Raw genomic sequence first — 23138 nt, 5'->3', positions numbered from 1 at the left:
GGTGCCTTAGCAGACAGATCTGAAGGCTTTAGCTCTCCACACTTGTGCATGCAATTGCAAATGTGAGCCCAAAAAAGACTGACAACACAGCAACTTCAAGAGGGCTTTTTGGTAAAGGTGTTTACAGCCACGCTGTGGGAACCAAGGTCTCAGCTTAGCAAAACAGTCATTCTGAGTAATTCTCGTAGTGAAAAGACTCACTTGCAAGTCACACAACTTGCTCCCATGGCCTCAGAATTGAGTCCTCTGTTCTGGACAGGTACCACAGAACTTATAAAAAAGTTGAAGGTCTTTAAAGAGTTGGCCAACAACTCCCCATGTACAGACTTCATTTGGCATTCTGTTACAAACTTAAAAATCAAACTCGGTTTGTTAAAATATCTGTTAACAAATCCAATCCTTTCAAATCTTTTCTGATCTGGTCAAGAAATGGAAAGTAAATAAAACAATCACCCTAGTTTTGGTACAAACCCAAGTATGAAATTCACTGTGTTCCAGTGACCTGGTTTTGTTGAAATATGGAGCTCAGAGTTTTGAGCACGTTGAAATGGAAACTAAATAAACATTTGTTTAAAGCTCTATAAGCACACATATTATTACACACACTCATGGAGGATCAGGAACTTCAGACATGGATGCAGATCAGGATTAGCTAGTGGCTCTAAGCCAGGCTGCAGATGCACTTTGAATTCAGATTCAGGGTACTGAAATTTTGCGAGATAAATGTAAAGGATTTCAACCCTAAATATTAGTTTATAATTCTAAAATGCATGACTTCAGTGACTAAAAAAGGAACCTACGTAAGTCAGCAGAAAAGTGCTATTTCACGACCAGTTAAACAGAAAGAAATGCCCTAGGTAAGGGTGGAGGTGGAGGGCAAGGGTTGAAGACTGCAAGTACTGGCAGAGCAATGGCTGTAGTGTATACATAGGCCAGAGAGGAGGAAGGAGAGACTGCAGTGAGATACAGATGGGGATTTTGACAAGAAGAAGAGGCTGTGAAAAAGAAGAAAAGATGCTGAAGTGGGAATATAATCTGGATATGAAGGTGGTTACAAAGAAGGAAAAGAAAGAAATCCAGATTGTAGACATGAGTAGTCTGAAGGATGATGATATTGCATGTATCTGTGCATGGAAGGAGAGGAAAAGCAATGTTCAACTGGGGCCATGTCTGGAGCCCCTTTTTCTCACTCACACAGCCTGGACACCCCTGCCATGTTGTCAGGGACAGAGAATATTCATCGTTCAAAGTTATGCTTAAAGAAAAGCTTAATGGAAACGCGAACTGTTTTCATTAAAGACAATGGGTACCATTGAGCTTATGATATATCCTAGTTGTGACTGAAAAAAGCTGGGGAAGCAACTTCACATCCCATGAGACTCAAGTTTTTCTTACTCCAGACCTAGTATATGGGAAGCAACATGTATTTTACTGAGGAAAGCTGTGGTATCCAGGTAGATACCATGATGAGGTACCGATCTGGACTCTATGCCTTAAAATGCCTTTAGCAGCAGTTGGCTCTGCAGCATTGTCTGAACTAAGTCCTTATAGAAGCACTGCAAAACAAGATTGGTCTTGCTTTTAGAATGTTACAGGTGCTTAACAGTTAAAAATGCATTAGTAAACATTTTTGACATTTAAGAAATGCCCCCCTGGCATTCTTACTGGAAAAGAGGAGAGCCTGGTGGTTGTCTTACCTTGATTTTCAGAGAATCAGTGTCATAAGGACTCGGTGTGAAGTCGGTGTGAACTTTGGCTCGACCACAGAAGGGCCCACTGTAAGGGACTTCGTCATCAAACCGGAGGCTGTCCCTGTTGCTCGTTCCATCTGAGCAGCTGGTCACCCCACCTTAAAGAGAGTTAAGTTGAGAGTGCTACTACACCAAATGCCCAGACATGTAATTCTGCTGCACAGCAGCCGAGAGGAAAGTGTTTAAAAGCACAGAATTAGAGTAAGAGTGTACTCTGTGTGGTTTTGACACGTTCCAGGAAAAATACATTCAATAAAAAGCATACTACAAGAGACTGAAGAAAATAGGTACGAGTTCTTTTATTAACATCTTCCCTAGAGTAATCTTTTTTCTGGTGATGGTACTAATAGACTACACATTTTGCTTACAGACTTTTTGAAATATCACCTCTGCAGATTAATAAAATGTACTCTAAAAGTGCAATTTAGGGAATTAATTCTGCTGAACTTTTCCTGTTTATTCAGAGAAATGAAAACAAGTACTGTGGAAGTTATTTTATTTCATTACAGAGCTAGCTGAAACATCAAAGGAACCTGCATTGCAGAGGGAAATTTTAATCTTTTCAACATTTCTGCCTGTCATTTTATCCAAGTTGAGCAATAAAATATCGGCAGAGTAATTCAAGCAAATTTGAGCAAGCTCTGCAATATCCCATCCAAATATGTTTTTAGATAAGAGCAGCAGTGTGTTGGAAGTAAACTCCCATATACAATTTTCACAAATCACATCATAGAAAATGATCATAAAAATGGTTTTGTTTGAGGTGATTGCTTAAGTGCATAGCTCCATCTCAGGGCCAGATTAACTACTAAGTGCAAATGGTCTGGACTGCAGCTCGAGTCCCCACTTAGGGCTCACGTGGTGCTTGCAGTGATGGGACAGCAACGTCACTGTGGACAGCTGTGGCCTGCTGCCCAGCAGATGTCCACAGCAGAGCAATGCATAGAGAGGTGGAGGCAAACTCCACTTCTCATCAGGGATTCATCTGCCCTTGGACTGAGACTACCCTGTTGCAGGAGGGTTTCCAGTGGGTTTGTAGAGAAGCAGACTGTGTCTCTCTGCACCATGACCTGAAGCTGCCACATCAGGCCCCCATCACTCATCATCTCAGAGAGACCTCACGCTTTGTCTGCCTCACATCTGCAGGGCAAAGGATGAACTCACAGCCACTATCCCCAGAGAGGATGCTTGTGTGGCTGCAGCCAGTGATTGGAAGCCTATGGGTGCTGGCACCATAGCAGTGATAACCCCAGAAAACATTTATGGCATATCCTCTATAATCCATGTTATTATTTCACTTCAGTAAATATTTCTACTTAGACACTCGGCTTATTGCTGGAGAGAGGTATATCTACCCTAGCTGCCACCCATTTAATCAAATTACACCTTTGCCAGACTGAAGAGCTTTCTACTATCACATTTTCGATCACCAGCTCTGATACCTCAGACTTAAACAATAACAATATTGATCCAGTGACTGAATAAGAAGTGTGGCTATCTGGTACTTACTAGATGAGCTCTGGCCACTGTTCAGACTATAGAGACTTTCCATAGAGTCACTGGCTTTTAGGGAGACCTTCTCAGTGTGTGTTCCACCACCAGGATCACTGTCATCTTTTCCTTCTTCACTCTTTAACACAAAAATCAGGTGTTAACAACTAAGAGATGTATTTTAGACAAACATTTGGGGGTTTTCTTTTAAATCATTATTGGAGATTAACTCTTCATTACACTACTAAGAACCACTCTTTGAGAGAAAGCAGTTTAGCAGTTGATGCCTGCTACTAAGGATGCCCAGCACCACCCCCAGCACCTTATGATCTTGGAGAAAACCCCTGTCTCCTCTCTGCCCCACTGACTCCATTCCACTCCCACTCAAGCAGCTAAACGGATTCTCCATCTCAGAAGACTGCAATATACCACAGCAGAGACAAAGGCTTGTAAAGGGAAATTCACAGGGAGCCATATAAAGTTATTTTTCTGATTGTCTCAGAGGAGGAGGAAATATGAAGTTTAATTCTGAAAGCACGTGGTGAAGTGCTAGCTGACACAGCTGTGTTTTGTGCTGAACTTCTGAATGTCACGGGCACTTGGCGGCAGGCTGGCACCCCAGACAGGACGTTCAGGGGAGAGCTTGCACACATGTACGGCATCAGTGTGTTATAGCCCTATGCTCGCCACATTGCCTGACCTACGCTTTGGCATCAAAATCCAGTGTATTTCAGAATTAACGGATGCATGTTTCTTTCACAAAATCTAATAGCGTATGAAATTGTCCCCTTGAGTTTATAACGTTAAATCACACCTCAGGAATCACAGCCTATTCAAAACAATAACCTCCATATTTCAGTCACAGGTAAGTTAGGGATGATGTAAAAACTAAATGAAATAACGATGAGCTTTCAAAAGGAAGGAATTTCTTCAGCAGATTTCATCACGTTGCCAATGTGCGTGGTATCCTGATGCAACTGAAACGTCCTGCAGTACTTAGGATGTTGCGTTATATTTGGGGAAATATTAATTATTCATCAGTTGGCTGATGAAGTCATGCAAAGACGGCAGTGCATGTATGAAGTAGAGACCCATACAGGGATGTATAAGGCATAACACTGAAATGAAAGACTATATTGGTTTTCAACAAGGACAGTGTTTGTTACACCAGTCAGCAGCATAACCCATAGATGAATCAGTGGGCTGGTATTGTTATCTTCTCCTGCAGGAATGAAGATCATGCTATATGTGTGTCCAAATTCACTAAATTTCTGTCATGTGAATTGTTGCTGTAAATGTGCAGAAGGTAAATGTGAAAATTCAGATTTTTCTTTCATACAATATAAAAATCATGGATTGCAACCTCTTGAATTTTAGCAAAAATGCAAGCTAAAGTAATGAAATAGGAATCCTTGTCTTTGGCCTCCAAAAACTGTCAAAAGGTATCCTGGGAAACACTATTTTCTGCTTGTGAAGTTTCTTATTTATTTTCCCTACTTACTGACATCTGTGTGAGATAGGATGCAGGCTAGCTAGATATTTTAGGATGGTTAAGTATGACAAGTCCTTTTTCCTTACATTTCTTAAAATTTGGAACTCACTGACACAACATATTGAGAAAATAGGGTTTGCAGTGTGTGAAACAGTACATGTTTTTTTTTTGTTTAATAAAGATAAGTTCACTAAGATTAGATAATGTAAAAGCAGATAGGGTGTACGAGTTGTCATGTTCTATCATGCTGGCTGACCTCTGCAAAATGGACTTTGGAAATAATTCTTGTATTGAAAGATAAATGCTTCTAATGAAGCATTTTGTACAGGTTATCAGACTGCCGATGGGGTTCATCCAAGACTCCCTTGTGTCCACATCAGGAGATTTTTTGGGGATGCTTATACAAATACTCCTTGATCAAAAAACAAAATTAAATGATGTAAAAATCCTATGTCTATCTTGGGCCCTTACCATATGTTGCTGTAATTGTATATGTGCATGTGTGTGTACATTAACATGCACATGAAATAAAGGGTGCATACCAAAAACTATTTTAATTAATTATGTGTTACCATGTCTTTATGGATTGTCATAACTGATGACAATTAAAACATGAACAGGAAAGATGCACGTAACATTTTTACTTCACGTGTATTATAATCAAACACAAGATTCTTAAGCTGTATTTACCATCTCCTCAGAGAGTGCCTTGATGTACTTTTTACCCATCTTTTTCTTCATGGTAAGGGAAATGGCTCTCATCTTCTTACCAAGACTTCCTCCATTATTTGCTGCTTTAGTTTGTACTGCTTCTCCAATGTCACTTATAGTCTCCAGCTCAGATATCTGATTTGAAATAAAAAAGTAAGCAACAACTCACCATGAAAATGAAATTCAGTGTAGTGGAATAGGAACTGCAGGAAAATATTAAGAACACCAATGCAGTTAGGATGACAAAAGTCAGTCATAGCCATTTTCCTGGAGAATCATGTGCATAAACAGCTTTGCAGCACAGCACTGTATGTGTGAACTACAGAAAGAAAATATAGTTTATGCTAGAAAACGTTGTTTCCCATTGTTTATTGTCCTTAATCCAAATAAGAATTGAGGGTTTCTTTGCAGGGGCCTTGAAAACAGAAATGACACATCTGTGGGTTGCATACCCGTGCCAGTCACTTTGGGCATGCACCAACTTGAAGTGCACTTTTGTCTTTTTGAAAAATTGTTTCTAATCTTCACATCAAAGTAACTAAGTTTGGGTGTCATTCTCTTGTTCATTTTGGCAAGGACTGAATCACCCAGACAGATCCAGGTACACAAGAAAATTTCTCACCCGTGTAAAATTCACACAATTGTTTCCCAATGTTTTTGCATAGCTGTCGTGGGAAAGTGAACTGAATAAAGTAAAACTTTGTGTTATACAGACCTCAGCTGAATCATCTGTCTTTGATATCGAGTGATGCCTGAAACGGTCAAAGCTTCCAAAGCTGCTTGTGCGCTGTAAAAAAAGAGAAGACAAACTTTGACTCACTGGTGGTGTTTTGTTCTGTTATTAAGACTTAAATGCAACTGCCAAGTCACCTGTTTGTGTTTAAAATTCCTCCCAGATCAGTGGACCATGAACTGCTACATCCAGCTAGAAACAAACTAGGAGGTGACTATACAGAAAAAAAATGTGACTGCACAGCCAGAAGCAGAAAAATGAATAAGAGAAACAATACTGCTTCAAATACTATAGAAATGAGTATGAGTTTTTCTACAGCAGTTTCACATTACTTATACACAGATATGTGTGAGTTATTTCTACGTAAGATTGCTGTCTACTATCTTAGGAAAAAAGGTGTTTCCATAAATACTATACAAGCTACAGAGTTGGTTATGGTGGTGTAAGTTGTGGCAATTTATACAGTTTACTTTGACAGCTGAGGACACTGTTTACAGTTCTTTACCAACAGGAATCAGCAAGGACCGGAGAGGATTATGAATACATTTTGTCCAAAATGCATATGTTGTGGAGGGAGTAAGTAACAGAATAATCAGACAGGCCTTGTGTTTTTCTTCCCAATCCTACAATTTAAAAATACCATTTTTAAACATAAACAGGTACAATTTTTCCCTGTGCCACAGCTTTGCTTCACATAAGAAAGGCTGCGTCACCTGAGCTGTACATTAAGAGACCATGAATGGATTGTTTTTACTTCCTTCTAATTTTCACCCTTTCTGTGTGTGGATAAGTGACATGGAAAGTAGGCAAGTGGCAGAGCAGATTTTTATGTGAGAGGTCACACAGCAATATCTCCCAGAGGTGCCCAGGCACAGTTGTCTGACAGTGCACTGCCCATGGTTTCAAACTGCGTAAAATTGGCACTGATGACAAGTCAGAAGTCCCTTTAAGTGTGGCCCTAATAACAGCAAGAATTGGGACATTTTTCCACTCTGCAGTATCTTCAAGAGCTTGTTTTTATATCTTCACCAATACTCAAAGCTAAGTCCAGAATGATTCCTTTGTTTTTGAAGTTCTTCACTCTTCCATGCTAAATGAAAGTCTTTTAATGCAGTATCAGAGTTCTTGAGCAGGGTTTAGTGTTACATACTATGCAATATCATCTCAGCATATTTCTGGGTATTCAAAATCCCCTCTGGAGGAAAAAAAAAACACTGAACTAAATCACAAATCATAACAAAAAAAAAATACATCCTGAGTGATTTAATAAGTGATTTCAGTCTACCTGGCTACAGGTTTTCCTGTATTTATTCATCCATTTACCTTGCCCACGTGGTTTCAGCCAAACCAGTTCCTTACTTCATTGCTTTCTCCCCCTACCCACAGCCACATGAACCATCTTTTCATCTCCCCCCAGGTTTCTAAAGCACCCATCATGCCCCCTTCCCCTAGTATCTCCAGCTACCTTTCTCTCTCCATCCAGGAACACCACAAGCCTCAAAAGGGCCCGTGAGCTCCTGGCTCTGCTCTGCCATTACAGCTTTCCAATCTTCTCTACCAGTTAACAGCTTTCGAGACGTGGCCTCAGAGGCAGCTGAGGTGGACCATCCTTTGGGCAACAAAACAGGAGGAGAAAAGGACTGGTTTAACAGCTGGCCCCGTTGCCTGCCTTCCCATTGCAGATGCACTTAATGCCAACATGAACCTGCTTCCAGAGAAGCTAAGGAGAAATCTCTCAGTGGTGATAAGAGCAGCAGAACTGCCCAAACACCGAGCACTGCCGGGAACACCACCGTCCTCCAATTTCCTACCCAGATGGCCGTCATGCTGCAGGAGTGCTGTCCTCTTGGAAAGCTGGAAAACTAAAGAACTGTTTGAGCCGACACCTAGCTAATGATTTCAACTTCTGGCAAATTTCTGAGTGCTGGTACGTCCCCATACCTGTTCTGCCCACAGCTACCAACCTGCTGTTTGCTGCTCTGTCCCCTTACGCTCTCCTCTCCTGGCAGCAGTCAGTCCTCTGTGGGACTCAGTGTCAGGCTCCTGATGCTGCACAGGGTGGTGAGGTGACATTCAGGCTTCACCACTGTGATCTTAAGGAAGGAGTTCATCAAAACGATACCAGCTACGTGGAGTACACACATATCTCCAGTAGGTGTTTCCATCCAGGAAGGACCCCATCTTAGTCTGTCCCTGCTCATAAATCACAGGGCTACTATCCATATTAGCTCCTTTATCTCTTACATGCAGTCACTTTTAAACTAAAAATAGTGTGCAGAGGGAAAAATAATATGACAAAGAAAAGCTACAGGAAACCATACTTTGTCTTAAAGACTCCATTTCAGAAGAAGAAAATCAGCATCCCCTGGAACACAACTGAAAGTAAAAGCTCCTTGCTGTTTGACTTCCCTGTTTTCCCCACACTTATTTATTATTCAGCTCCCTTCTCCAAAAAAAAAAAAAAAAAAAGGACATAGCAGTGTGAGACACCTGCGCAGAGCCAGGTGTAAGAGGAAAGTGTACCCACATTTTGGGTCCATGTTCTAACCACTACAGCTTAAGAGAAAAAAAAAAAAAAGTCTTTTTTTTTTTCACTGCATTTCTTGGCACATCTAACCTGAAAAATATTTCCAGCCAAAGGTTATTTGAAAAAGATGACCCAGATTTGTGAATATTTTTGGACATGTAAAATGACATTTACTATTCATTGAGGGGAAAAAAAAATAAGAAAAAAAATCACACAGCTCTCCTCCTAATTGATTGTAATCTCTCAGAAAATCTCTGTTGGCTAAACATTGTGGTTTATTTGTTTGTTTTTACCCTGTGAAATTGCAAAGGACAATTTGGATTGTACACTTTAATTTTATCTAAAATTCCCATAAAGAACTTTGCTATTAAGTAGATGAACAGTATCCTGTGACAAGGGGTTAGCTCAATAGTATGATATAAAAACACAGCCCCAAGGATTATGGTTCTATTAGACAGGATTAACACCTTTCACTGGCTTGTCAACCCAGCCAAATGTGCCCTGCAGCATGGAGCGGGAGGGATAGAAAGAGGGAGGCTGGGATTCACAGCAATATTGGGAAAGTATAAAATAGTCTCACGCAGCGATCTCTAAACATACACTGACCTTTCAGCTGCATTCAATCACTTCAAGATGTCTGGTAGGAATAACTGTATATTAAAGTGCAGATGTGCTGCAAATACTTTAAAAGGAACAAGAGGAAAAACATTGTTTATTGTTGGTCTTACCTATAAACAGCTAGAGCACAGGGAAATCAGTTATTCTTTTTTGACCCTTGAAACAACCTTATATCCTACATGTGCAGAAGCCTTGGGCTATTTTGTAGTGTACTTCAATGTTGCTTCATCCCTATTAAATATTAATAAGGGTTACAGGATGATTTCCACTATTCTAGATAATGGTCTTGTTGCACTGGAGAGCACTAAATAGGGCTGCTTCAGCAATTCTCTATACTAACTTTTTCCATTAAGTAATCAATAGCTACCACCTTTTAAAAAATGTATTCAACCCCATTATACTGATAACGAAAAGCAGATTTAGGAGCTCTGGGCTGCAAAGGGAACAGGACGATTACTTTCAGTAGTGTCAGTCACTGCATTAGTGTCAGGGAACACCTACTTTGTGAAGATACGAGCAGGCCTGATTTCCAGGTGAAGGGAAGCTTTTAAAGTAAATGCAAAGCTGCTAAGATGAAGTATGCTATTGACTTTTGATACCAGGATTCAGCATCCTATAAAGGTAAGTGATTTTTCTGGCTGGATTCATGCAAGACCTACCAATGGACATGTTAAACAAATACAAATTTGCCCAGTAAAATCTAATGGAGGCAAGGGCAGCGGGGAAACACTTTTTTTTCCCCATGCAAGGACCGATCAAATAATTTCTACAAATCAATGCATTAACTTTCATCCCTTCCCCTTCGGTATTCTAAATTAGCATAATAGAAAATATCGAAGATATTTTTCAGTATTTAAAATTCTTCTTCCATCTGTTCCTTTATCTTCAATTCCCGTAAACCCAGGAACTTTAAATAACCATTTTAAAGGGGTAAGTGCTATGTAATTGCTGTTTATTTTAATTTGGACAGTCTGCAGTTGGTGATCTGGTTTGTCTGTAAATAGCCTATCATTTTCCCCAGAAAAGGGTATGGTATACAAATAGAAAACCAACAACAAGAATGGGTTCTGCAATCCATATCTTTCTGTTATAAATCATCTGTACCTTGTAGGGCGTATCATAGGAGAAGTCAGTTAGTTCTTATGATAAACTAGTCAGAATTTCTTCGTGTCTATAGACAACCTTTGAGCCAAAATTGACAGCAGTTATCTTGCTAAATAATCATTATGGATGATATCCATCTCATATTTTCCTTTGGACGATTCACACTGCTCAGAGATCTGGTTCCCTGCTGTGAGAAATTCTGGCCCATTATGTTTTGCTACAAGTCCTATTCAAAATAGCTTTTAAGTCCAGCATGACGCAATGGCTTTGTACTGACCCTCTCGCACAAGTAAATCTCTTCAAATTCCTCCATGCATTTTCATTTTTAGCTTCCATTCATCCTTAGACTACCCAGACCACGTAAGCTGTACAGGGGCAAATGCAGTCACCGAGAATAACAAAAAGGGAGCTCAGCATGTTGCCCAATTTCCTTGCCTGCCACAGACACTTGTATTCTTCCCTCTCTGCTTAGAAGAAGCCACAGCAGCTCCCAAGAGGACAGTCTGGGCTTGCTGCTTTGATCGATGGAGATAAGTGAAGCTCAGGATTTGATTCATTTCTTCTATTCTCTGATGCTCCTCGTCCCTTCAGAAGGAGGAGACTATCTGAGAATGAAATTAAGAGGTACCAAAGTATGGACGAATATTGCCAGTCTGCTAGCTTACCTTCTTGCATAGATAATCAAATAAATGGTCCCCTACTTTACCAGAAGGCAAGACAGTAATTTTTAGCTTTTGGGATGTTCTGTGAAAAAACAAAAAAACAAAAAACAAACCAACAACAAAAAAACCCTCACTGCTGTATAAAGAATGAGAATTTGCATACAAGATTCAGTAACTCTCCAAAGAGTAACACAGAAGTATAAAAAAAAGAAGACATTGTGACCTCCCTACCTCGGGGATTTTTTCCTATTTACACATTAGTTACACATATAGAATTTCTGACCACTAACCAAGCTATTAATATAACTTTATAACCCACACGAAACACGGCCTAAACGTTGTACTTTGCCAGTCAAAAGCAATAAAAAAGATACAACTTGTTCTTGCTAACTCAAATAGGGCAATCTACTGAAATGGCATTTTTAACTGGCTTAAAAATGACTCTATAAAAGACTGGTTGTTATCGTGGTCTGGTATTCAGTAACTGCATGGAGGTGGAGAGAGAGGGGAGCAAAGTGGTCTTTGAACAAAAGTGCTACCGTGAAGCATCAGAACAAACACCCTCATTTTAATGAAGGAAAATGACTGGAAAATAGAAGCTGTATAAAATAATGAGTTAATCATACTTCACACTCCTCCAGGTCAACAAACTTCGCTCTCCAAAGTAAACACCGAGCGGTTGTTTTACCAGTACTGCTATCTGGTACCAGCCTCGGTCTCCCAAGCTTGAACTGATGCTGACACAAAGCACGTAGCTCCTGATAACCCAGCCCGCACGTCAGAGTTTCCACTAGAAACTCGGTGCTCGAGTGCTTTCAAAGGGCACCTTGCGCAGGGCAGGCACCGGCGCAGCGGAGAGCAAAGGGGAAGCTGCCGTTCACGAAGTTAAACGAGGGCGAGACGGTTTGCAAGGTCTGTAAGTCTTCCTCAGGAAGAGGCAAGCCACGCAGGCCGTCTGAGCGAAAAGGCAATCTCATCAGGCAAAAAAATGTGCTGTGTTGATTAAACAAGTTTGTGAGGAACTAAATAAGGAAGCAATTTAAAAAAGGCCGATCTTAAGAAAGTTTTTTACAACTGAGTGTTGCAAAATGTGCAGGGGGGGAGGGATCTGGCTCCTTTTCCTTTAAATGCTCATTGACGCCGAATTTTGAGCACCATCGCTCCTGCCCAGTTGCTGCAGAGCACTCTCAGCTCCCGATGAGAAAAGTCACTCCAAGTGCTCTTCTAGCAGTCTGTACAATTCTGGGAGTGTGCACACAGGTATTTGCAATAATTATGTAATTAAGACTTTATTATTTATATGACATTTAATTAAAAGTGACTTTCAGTGGCACACAAAACCACAAGAAGAAAATGACTTTAAAAGAAGGTTAAGGATGTGTGACAAACTCAGAGGAGCTATGAAAATGACAGTTAAGGACTTGGCATGGTGTGCACTTCTATCTCCCTGCTATCCTTTTTTACCCTTCATTTACACATGGGCAGAAACTTCGAGGGACAAGCCTGGAAATCCACCCCCCACAGAACCGTGACTGCAGTAAAGGGGAGTGCTGGCTGAGTAAAGACTGGTTAAACACTACATAGGCATTGCAGGCTTTGATCTTTAATCCCTTAAATACCAACATCTTTCCTCTCCTGAAACTTTCCCCTCTCCAAACCAGATGAATTCACAGGCGAATTCTCATATTTTAAAAGCGATTCAACTTGCTTCAGTTAAAGTCCTATCCCTGCTAACTTATACAGAGCGATTTTATTAATGCTGTGTGTTATGTAGGTCCTGACCTTGCAGGGTTCGGCTGGATTTCTCGTGCGAGAGAAATCACTCACATGCGTGTTTGCAGAACGGGCTTTAAATGAAGAGGAAAATATATATGCCCAAAGACAAGACAAGAAGCATGCAGCCCCCAAGGGATCCCCGTGCCCGTCCAGCACACGCGGAGCAGGGCAGCCGGCGTACTCCCTCCGTGGAGGTGGGGGTCTCCCGCCCGCGACTGCCATGAATGCTGCCAGGCCGGAGCAGAGGCGGCGATAAGGAGTCAACTGCCTTGTCGTGCTACACACGGACCGCACACAGAATAGCGCAGGGAGACGTGGCATGTCCAAGGGCTTTGCTGTTCCTTTCAGCAGGCCTGAGAAGCGGCCACAGCGGCCGACTGCAGCGCGCTCGCCTGACAACCCCGCAGCAGAGCAGCAGGGGATAGGCAGAAAATACTCCTGCCTGGTGTGACAGGGTTTTGGTCAGAGTCTCTCTGACTCAACTGTTGTACCACAGCCATAGGAGATCCTTTACAGGGGATATTTCAATGGCAGCGAGAGCCCCCTTGCATATTTTACGCTCCGTTCATGCATGACGTAGGAGCTGGTCCTGCTCCCAGGGCGTCACCGAGAATGAAAGGCAGCTTCTGCATTCCTCTCTAGGGAGAGGCACGTTTTCGGTGGAAGGTGTTCCTTCAAATAACCTTCCAGAGGGAAACAAGATTAAAAAAATAACCTCTAAGTCACGGTTAAATCTGACCGTCCCAAAAGCTCGTTTGGTTTTTTGAAGAGTAAGCAAACTTTAGAAAACCCTTATACAAGTTTTACTGCCGTCCTGCAGTCTTATCCTTGACAACAGGTAATGACCAACAATAAGCTAATTCTAAGGAACTTGGGGGAGGAGGGAGAAAGAGAGTTAGTTTTTATTACTTTTAAATGAGTGTTTGATACATCATGTTGGTTCTCCTGATTAATGTTCACAGCAAACTCAGCCATTGGAGTTGTAATGTTTCTGCAAGCCTCCCCACAGCAAAGCTTAGCCATTAATTCAGTGGCATATGTCAGCTCAGCAGAGCAAGGTCACTCTTCTCTTTCAAGGGGAACCTTTTTAGAAATAATAAAACTGACAGAAAGTTCTTTTTTGCATGCTTTATGTCACCTGAGGTTGAGTGCTGCAGTTAATATCACAGAGCTTATAAACATTCCCATCTTCAGCAGTCTCCAACCCCACTGGGTTTTTGGAACCTCAACTTTTCTTTTTCTTTTTTCTTAAAGTAATACAATGACAGCTTTATGCAGGGCAGATATAAACTATGCAATCAGAAATAAGTAAAAAATGAGTAACAAATGAACAAATCTTTGCTTAGGCTTTTTAGAGGAGAAATTTTGGAAAGCACTAAGAGACTGCTGATACTGCAGTATGCATTTAGGATGTTAGTGCTTAGAGAAAAAGATGTAGGATTAGGGACTTTGTCTCCATGGATGCTTGCACCTTTGGCTAAATGGGAGGAAATTTGAAAATGCTTCCGTTTCCATTTCCATGAAAATGTTTCCATTTCACCGTTAACTGATACTATAGGCTGGAAATCTGTATAGGCATGCAATGTAAAGAGAACACAAAGTTTATTGATCTACTTATGGAATAATTTTGATCTTGTAAGTAAATAAGGATGTGTTAGTCATCTGTTATGATAACTAACTGTGACTGGAACTTATTTATCGGGATACAAATATTACAGAATATGATAAACAAACTAACTAGCTGAAGAATAAGATCCAAACAATAGGCCTGTTTTTTCCCCCTCATTATCTCCCTTCAGACATCCTGACTACACTTGATTAATGAATCCATAGTGAGATTAGCTGAAATTGCCTTAATGGAGATGCACTACAGTAGAGAAGCAAAATTCACTGCAGTATCTATCATCAGTCACTGTGAATTTTAGTGTTTCATCAAATCTATATGTCCATTTATTTACATTATTTTTATCTTAGAAAACAAACAAAAAAGATGACTATACTCATTACAGTGGGTTAAGTTTTGACTCCTTAAAAACGATGACCAGTGGCACCATTTTTTTCCCTCCCTTGTCAGAAGGCTGAGTTCCAGTGTTGGCTTATTGCCATGAGTGGGCCAAAGTTATCCTTATTGTCCGGTTAAAGAAACCACATGTGGCACTTCACTGCAGCCTCACAGGCTTCAAAAACTGGACATGCTTGCACAACATATGCCTGGGAATCTAAAGTATGCTCCTTGGAAATTTGAACTCATAAAATAAATTCAATAAACTTTGGTTTTGGATGGGTATGGAAGCTCAAAGAAGGTTTATAGCTCAGGGTTTACAGTGATTTGGCACTGTGTAAGAATACTTCTTAATGCAGAAGTTATGATGTATCAAATTCTAGGTTTTCTTTGTAGCATAAGTTCTACAACTGCAATCCAGGAAAAAAATCTAGTCATCTGAAGACAAGATAGCATCCTGATTCTGTTCAGGTCACTCTTATATCAGAAAGGAATGACTACAATCAACAGCTCACTGAGAGTGCTGGGAACAGCAAATGGTACTATTCTAGGATAGGCACATCAATTCCCCTCTCTCCGTTTGCTTATCTCTGTGGCATAGGGTTATTGCTATCACAGCTCAGTGGAAAACTACAGTTTCATCTCATGAAAAACAAACGTACCAGACCTTTGAAGTGTGTTTTCATTCTGACGCGTAACAAAAGTGAGACTAAGCTTTTCACCCCTCCACTGCTCCCACAACCTCCCTGAAAACTACATTTAGTTGAGAGACACTCACCAATGGGATGATGCTACTGAGGCACAGACAGCAGTGAGGGATTTGAGGTGTTATGTGAAGCCCAAATTCGAGGCCATACTCCAAATCCTTCTCAAAGCTGCTCTTTCATTGAAAAGGAGATTGTGGCAGCTACAAGGTTTTAAGCTTTCATGAGCACGTAGGAACATATCTGCTCTTCCCATTCCCTCAGATACTAAGCAAAATCCCGAACACATATTTTTCAAACATTTTACCCATGTAGATGCAACTACCAAGAGACATTAATCAAGTGAATATAAGCTTCATTATAGAAACAGGGAGAAAATCAGGGAAACACCCCAACAGACAATATCAGAAGAGCCTTGCCAGGTACTTGTGACTAGAGCTGACTGCCTGCTCTACCATCAGCAGTCATTTCATGCACCCTCTGTACAGGCTCTGAGCTGCTCATCCATCAGTGAACCATGTCCCCTTTCCAGCTCTGTGAAGCAGTTTTTGGACTTAACATATAACATATGTAAAATGGAGGCAGACAGACAGAATTCTAGGAGAAAACCAGCGCAGCTGAGGTGAGTGAAAGCAATTCATGGGTGGTAAAGCTCAGCATCCACTTTGCACAGGTGAAGGCAGCAGAGAGTCAAACTGCATGAGCTCATTCAGCTGTCTCAGCCACTTTGTCATCTCATCTTCACACATCTGCTTTTGGCTGTGCTGTTGCTAAGTGAAGCCTATTTCTTTATCTCATGGCTGCAGGCTGTCAGTGACAAAGCTCCATCTCTATCTCAAACATAATGGTAGAGGTAAGACATGAAACCGCACCATAGCTTCTCCATGCTTTTTGGTTGAACAGCATTCCTATACTTCTTCTCTTCTCCCTGAAGAGCAACAGTGCAGAAAAACCTAAAACCAAGTACTCAAGTATTCCAGTAGTCCATATCTCTCTTGCCTTTCAACGTACCCAAAAGAACAGCAAACCTACCACATGTGAATGAGGTTAGCAAGACTAAGTAGAGGAACTTGCAACTTCCTATGGTTCCCAAGGAAGTAACCATTCAGCATCCCGTGGAAATCAAGGACAGGAGTGTGAGGTTACTTGGTTGTTCTTGTGAAGATTATAAAAGAGATGAAGACATAAAAGGGTAGCAAAGGGACTAAAATGCCATCCAGAAGACGTAATGGTGCAAAGCATTAGGTGGATTCTTTTCCCAGAGAAAGCTTCTTGTCATCCTCAATGCTGGTTGATGGTTAGAGATGAAAGAGCCTCTACTGTTGACATTCAGCTTACCAGAAAGATGCCAGTAGATGTCATGACTGGCAACTAAGTAGCCTGAAGACTGTGTACAGGTGAAGTTGTTATCCAGCTTTCTGTGTATCCATGGAATAAACCAAAAAGGCATGGGGAAAAAAGTGGCAGTATGGTGTATAATATGCATTGTCAAAGAAGCAGCTTCTCTGAAGCAGTTCAAAATCTCCAGACTTTTCCCTAGGCTGGAATTTCAGTCTCAGGTTTGGGAAAAACAAAATAAGTAAGAACATGCTCTTGGGCACACTGTAAGCAGAATAAAATATAAAAAGCTAGAAAGGTAAGAGCAAGCAGGTATACAGGAGAGATTTTGCTTGGGGAAAAAGATAGGTGGTCATTCATCTTCCTGTGGAATATCAACACACATGCACGCAGGTGCCTTCATCCGGTGTACAAAACAAAGTTTTCAGTTAGGATGGTTTAAAGGACATAGGACTCGACAAATACTCAGGGCATATACAATCTGTAGCCTGGTGCCAAGCAGCAAAACGTCTAGAGCAAAAACACTGACATTGCTAATTTGTGGAAGAGAGTATAACTGTCTCTAAGAACTGCTGTCTCTGTTGCAAGCTTTCAGAAGATAACAGTTAAGGGATATTGTGATTACAGAGGCCCAGAAGACTTTTTATTTTCTGTGGTGGGTATTGCTAGGAGTTTCTGCACACATATCAAGGGGTTGAGTCTTTTGGCTAAAGTGTTTGTAGCCGCCCACAAAATGCTTATACAGCTGGCCAGAGGTGGCTATATAACGACTTCAGTCTGGATTTATGCTATGACACAGATTACTAGAAGAGTGTCAAAACCTACAGAAAACTGTAGGCTACATCCTCTGCCTGTCCTGCCCATAGGCAGTTACTGCTTTTTTCCATCAATGACAGGTATCGTGGCCAATGTTTCATTTGGGATATTTTTGGGTTTCCTAGAAACACAATATTGAAGTAAGTCAACTGCTCTATAAAGCTAATTAAAGGATCAGAAGGCGACTAATGCTGATTTCTGTCACCTTGGTAGGTGTGCTATAGTATTTATCAGAGACTACTGTTATAACTGATGTGGTTGATTGTCTGGTATCTAAAAACGTCTGGAGAAGTTTGTCTGGACATCTTGAAATGCTCTTGCTTGCTCAGGAAAACAAACAAAGAACCAAAACTGTGTTTGTTACTCTAAGCAAAATTAATATTAATGTGAAAATATTCCCTTTAGGAAATTTGCTCTCACTTGTTTTAAAATATTCTGCTATTGAGGACTTAAGTCTGGCTAGTAAAGGAAAAACAAGACGGAGAAGAAATAAGAAATGACCTCATTTTTGTGCAAAGTTGGTCAAAATTTAAAAGGTGCTATAATCAAAGAAACACACAAAAGAGGCCAGGACTGGACCAGGCCACAGATGTCATTTTTCTCTTCGGCACACGTGTTAGTCTAGAGTTGTGTGAGCCCTCAACAAGCCTGTATGTTGATCTGAGCATCAAAATGTGGAGTCTGGACATCCTAATCATGCTCCTGGCAAAGGGCAGAGGCAGATGGCTATTCTTTCCCCACAAAGACCTGGGACCCTTACTTTCTGGTGAGAAGACAAAATTCCTCAAATTTCAAGACCTTACTAGAAGAGACATGCTTACATATATGTTAAAACACAAACAACTTGCTGAAACTGCTGTTGAAAAAAAATTAAAAATTGGCTGATGATCAAAAACAAGATGATAATATAAATGAAGAAAAAATGCCAGAGGTAAGAGGGATGGTAATGATTGTAAAGCCTTCCACTCTCACAAGAAAAATAACCCAAGGTTAACTCTAACCTTGTTCTAGTTTTTTATGAAGCCTGAGGGAGACAGGAAACACCTTCTGAAGTGTCACCTGTAATCCCTTTTTTCCCCATCTACACACACACGGTTATTACAAGTATCATTTTTTCTTTCTCTGAACCCTCCCTGATAAAGGTCCACAGGTATTTCCACTATAAACCAGGTTCTTAAAACTACTTCCCAGATGTTGTCATCCATTTCTGCTTATTTAACAGAGTTCAAATGGATTTTGACAAACAGTCTTTCTTCAAGAGGCAATGCAATAAAAGACCTTTAATGACAGAACTATGTGTCATCTTTGCCTATAAGCATAAATTTGCACAGCGGGCAGTACAGTGAAAACAGCTTATCATCAACTCATCACCTCTCATCATTGTTAGAATGAAATGCAAATGGAAACGAACATCACTTCAGTCATGGTTGTGAAAATTAGCAACTGTGACATTAGCAGTGGCTCATTTATTATGCACTCAAAATTTCAGGGGGAAAGAAAAGAGTATAAAACTTGCTATTTTCAGAAATCTACCAGTCTTTACCTTTGAAATAAAATTAAAACCCTCAGCTTTCCCCACTCAGGGATAAATCCTAGTTAATATTCATTAACACTGAGCAATCTCTTCACTGCAGATCTTGTCCTACAGAAGATCTAATTATATCTTGAATGATTTTTGGTGTTTAGGTTTGCTGTATCTATTTTCTATTTCCTTTTCTTTAATAAGTATTCACTATTGGAGAGTCACAAGCCACTGTCTAAGAAAAAAGCAGCACCAAAAACCTTGCTTACAGCATTTGTCTGCACTACAGGCTCCAAACACTTAGGCAAGCAATAAACTTTACTCAGATGACAAATCCCATTGAAATCAATGGGATCTCAGTTAATTTATTCATTTAAGTGTTTTCAGAATCAGGATCAGGCCTTCTGTGAAAAATACATAAAAAGGGGAAATCCTGGCCTCAAGTCTATGGCAAAAACATGCATTGATTTTCATGGAGGCAGGGTTTCATTTAAAGCTTATAAAAAGGAAAATTATTGGTATGAAATAGTACTAGGGAACAAAGTTTCACGTTAAAATATTTCCTCCCATTGGATTTGCCACTATTTTCTCATAATCCTGAAAATAAATAATTGTTTATCACCTAAGTAAGCGAATATCGATTTAATTAGAATCTTGGACATATTTTTGCCTAAACAAAATGCACAGGCATTGACCCTGAATTGTCTTACACACCAGAAGTAATCTGAGTTTCAAGCACCAAGCGCATTTGGAAGCAGAATAAGGAAACAAAAACGTCTCAAAGCTTTAGCATAAACATAGATCAACTGTCATGTAAAGTAATGACACAAGACTTTCTTCAGTCAAGCCAGAAAAAGTGGCACAAAGTCGTCTTTGCTTCAGCTTGAAGTAAAGCCAAGAATCATCAGGCAGTTCTCAAGTTTGTTATGTCCGTAGGAATTTGAAAGAGAGAGAGAGAGAGAAAGAGAGAGGGAAATAGGCTCTACCCAGCACATTACATCCTGTGAAATGGGCAAGACAATGCGGGGATATTTTACAGATTATTTGCACCTTCCATTGTCATTTGCACCTGGTCAAATGTGTAAACCAGTGCAAAGTGGAATGCAGAGTAGCTGCAAAATGCTTTAATGTTTTCTTATTTGTGTGGTGCCAGGATACAGTGCTGCCTGAAGCAAATGAAAAAGAGACTAAATCCTGGATTCCTGTATAATTTCTTAGAATGTGGATTTTTTTCACCATTTTTCTAAATTTGCTTCATGCCACTCCCCAGATACACTGGTGTCTGTAACATCATAAGGGCCAAAGAGGCTAAAATCCAGGTGATTTGTTTCATCCTCTTAAGTCAACTGATGTCCTCCTCCCCAGCTCTTTAAGGGGTGGTGGGACAGACTGCACGAACTCGTAGCTGAAACACATCTAGTAAAAGCATCCTTCCCCCCACCTTGCTACAGTACTTTCCTGCTCTGCAGGTAAAAGTCCAGCAATGCAGGAGACACACGCTCTCCCTGCAGTGAGCTGCCGGAGCAGGGCTGACTCCCACCATCAGCATGACCGCAAACCTCAGGGCTCGGTGCAAGACCTTGTTTGTTTGACCTCACCTGCCCACAAATAGTACTGCAGCTCAAGAGAGTTACACCGTATAAACCAAGCCACGTCTCGTCTGACGGAAAAGAGGGGGGCAGGTGGGGACTGAAAGGAAGCTCTGAGAGAGAGCTGCCTCTTGGTGGATGCCCTGACGGGAGGTGCAGAGGCTCTCTTGTGATAGAAAGTCATTTAAGGTCCTGGATAGACAGGTTAGATTAGACAGGCTTGAAACAGAGAGCTTAGCCCTTCATCTGGTTGAAGTTCTTCAATATTAAGCAGGGTGTTTTAAGGCCTTAGGACTTCATAGTTCAACTACACGGGTCCTCAGCTGATGTACAGAGGAGGTATAAATGTACAGTTCCATGGCAGTATGTGGAGCTACAATGATAAACATTGGCAGGTGATCAAAATCCTTCCAGTATGTCTTTTGAAAGCATTTCTCTTGCATTTCTCTCCTTATTTTCTCTGGGATGACACCAGGTGTAGACTTTTTTTGCCTACCAATGAATCTTATTTACTTAGTTTACATACAAAGCATATAGAAGTTATATGCATATCCATGCATATGCAGAAGCTGCCAGATATGCAAAGAAGTTATTAGCATGACTGCAGCACTTCAGAAATCCTGCTGTATAACGAAACAAATTGCAACACCACTGTTTCTGGCAACAGACAAGTATCAACCCTTTCATAGCAGACACTGAGAGTTGCAGGATGCTACTTTTTGTCTATGTAGCACCTAATGCATGTGTAGAAGTCCCTTAAGTACCACAGCAATTGATACAGTAAATGCGTTGCATGCAGAGAACTGGCAGTTAGATACTGAAAATCTGTATTAGTCCTGCATTGGCCATTGACTTGCCCACCACGAGAGGCTTTATAAAGCGAAAGCAAATTGCCTCGAGAAGGTTTTTAACATCGGCCTAGCATGGTCTTCCTTCATCTTTATCAAAAGGCATAACTGGATACCTATATTCTTCACACTAGAAAGTAATAAAAGCAAAAGGATTAAAAAGAAAATCCTGGTGAAACACTTGAATTAATGCACAGAATTTCATCCAATTGTGATAAAGACAATTGGTCACTATGGGTGACATTCAGTTACCTAAAAAGATCTTTTTGGTGCCGTCTTTGTGAGCCTAAGGTAGCAAGCCTGATTTTCTCCTAAGACTCCAGAGCCCATGGCTCTCCCATAGGTCTTGTGTCACCCCTGTATGGATATATTGGAGACAGTGGGACATCTAAGGCACCTAAAAGCAAGGTGAGGTAGACCAAGACCTCCGCGGTGACAATGGTGTCCTGCCCTGTGAGTGTGAGGAGGTACCAAACGTGGCCTGCGCAGAGCAGGGGCAGCCAGGAAGTGATCTAGGGAAGTCACTTGTGAAATCCGGTAACTTCTGTCAGGACGTAAGGACCTGCACCCCATCTTACCCAATTCTGTATTAAGCAACTTCAGCATTTGCGCTGCTTCCGTGGGGCATGTTTCGAAACATGCTACAACAAGCTAAAATTTCTATTCTGTGCGAAGTGGGACTGTCCCTTCCCATGCTGTTTTTTGTGAATAGCACATTCAGCATAAACATTCTTGTCGTGGAAAGTTTACAAAATTCTGTGCAAAAGTGGGACTACCGTAGTCGAAGTGTTTCAAAGCACGCTACTAAGGCAGAAAGACATCTTGAGCCACTTTACCAAGACCTTTCCATTTTTGTAAACATTTACAATAAGACAAAGTCAGCACAGCAAAATCAGCAGGTTTGACACTCAATTGAGTGATTGGACTCTCTTTATCCCTGCTTTATGCATACAGTGAATCAAATTCATGACCATGATATATATGTATATTTTTTTGAGAAGCTAGAATGCCAGCATTTTAATAGCATGGAGTGCATTCATGAATGAATAACTAAATGTGTAGGAGGAAGAAGAAAAATTTAGGCTGTTGTTAAGGAATGTCTTATTCTATAAGAAGAGAGTGACCAAAACTGACTTTTCAAAATATTTAACAGACAGGAAAACAAAGCCCATCTACAGTCTCTCATGGTCATTTCTTGCTTAACCTATAGTGTAATTGGATATTAATTATACTTCTTCCCTGCCTTTAAAAAACAGTATGATGATTGAACAGAAGAAAATACGTGCCAGCCACTGAAATGCTTAAGAAAATGTTAAAGTCTGTGGGAAAATGAATTCGAACTTGTTTCAAATCCATGGAAGAAACATTAATCTTAATTGTTAATGAGTCATAGTCCAAAACTGCAAGTGCAATAGACGAAAGCCGATGCTGTGTAAAACCAGAAGACATTCCTG

At 40.7% G+C, this 23138-nt stretch overlaps 1 protein-coding gene across 1 annotated transcript in view; it reads right to left on the bottom strand.

Moving 5' to 3' along the window:
- SAMSN1 (SAM domain, SH3 domain and nuclear localization signals 1) overlaps positions 1–23138 on the bottom strand; it is a 35752-nt gene that overhangs the window by 11553 nt on the left and 1061 nt on the right. Inside the window, exons 2-5 of the mRNA XM_009883861.1 lie at positions 6161–6232; positions 5425–5580; positions 3261–3381; positions 1698–1849 (exon numbers count right to left, since the gene is read on the bottom strand). Coding sequence (XP_009882163.1) covers positions 1698–1849; positions 3261–3381; positions 5425–5580; positions 6161–6232 — 501 coding nt within the window. The remainder of the gene's footprint in view (positions 1–1697; positions 1850–3260; positions 3382–5424; positions 5581–6160; positions 6233–23138) is intronic.

The sequence above is a fragment of the Charadrius vociferus genome, unplaced genomic scaffold, assembly GCF_000708025.1.
Source record: "Charadrius vociferus isolate BGI_N301 unplaced genomic scaffold, ASM70802v2 scaffold414, whole genome shotgun sequence".
In the NCBI taxonomy this organism is placed as follows: domain Eukaryota; kingdom Metazoa; phylum Chordata; class Aves; order Charadriiformes; family Charadriidae; genus Charadrius; species Charadrius vociferus.
The sequence above is the reverse complement of the archived record's forward strand: the minus strand, read 5'-3'. Positions and strand labels throughout refer to the sequence as shown.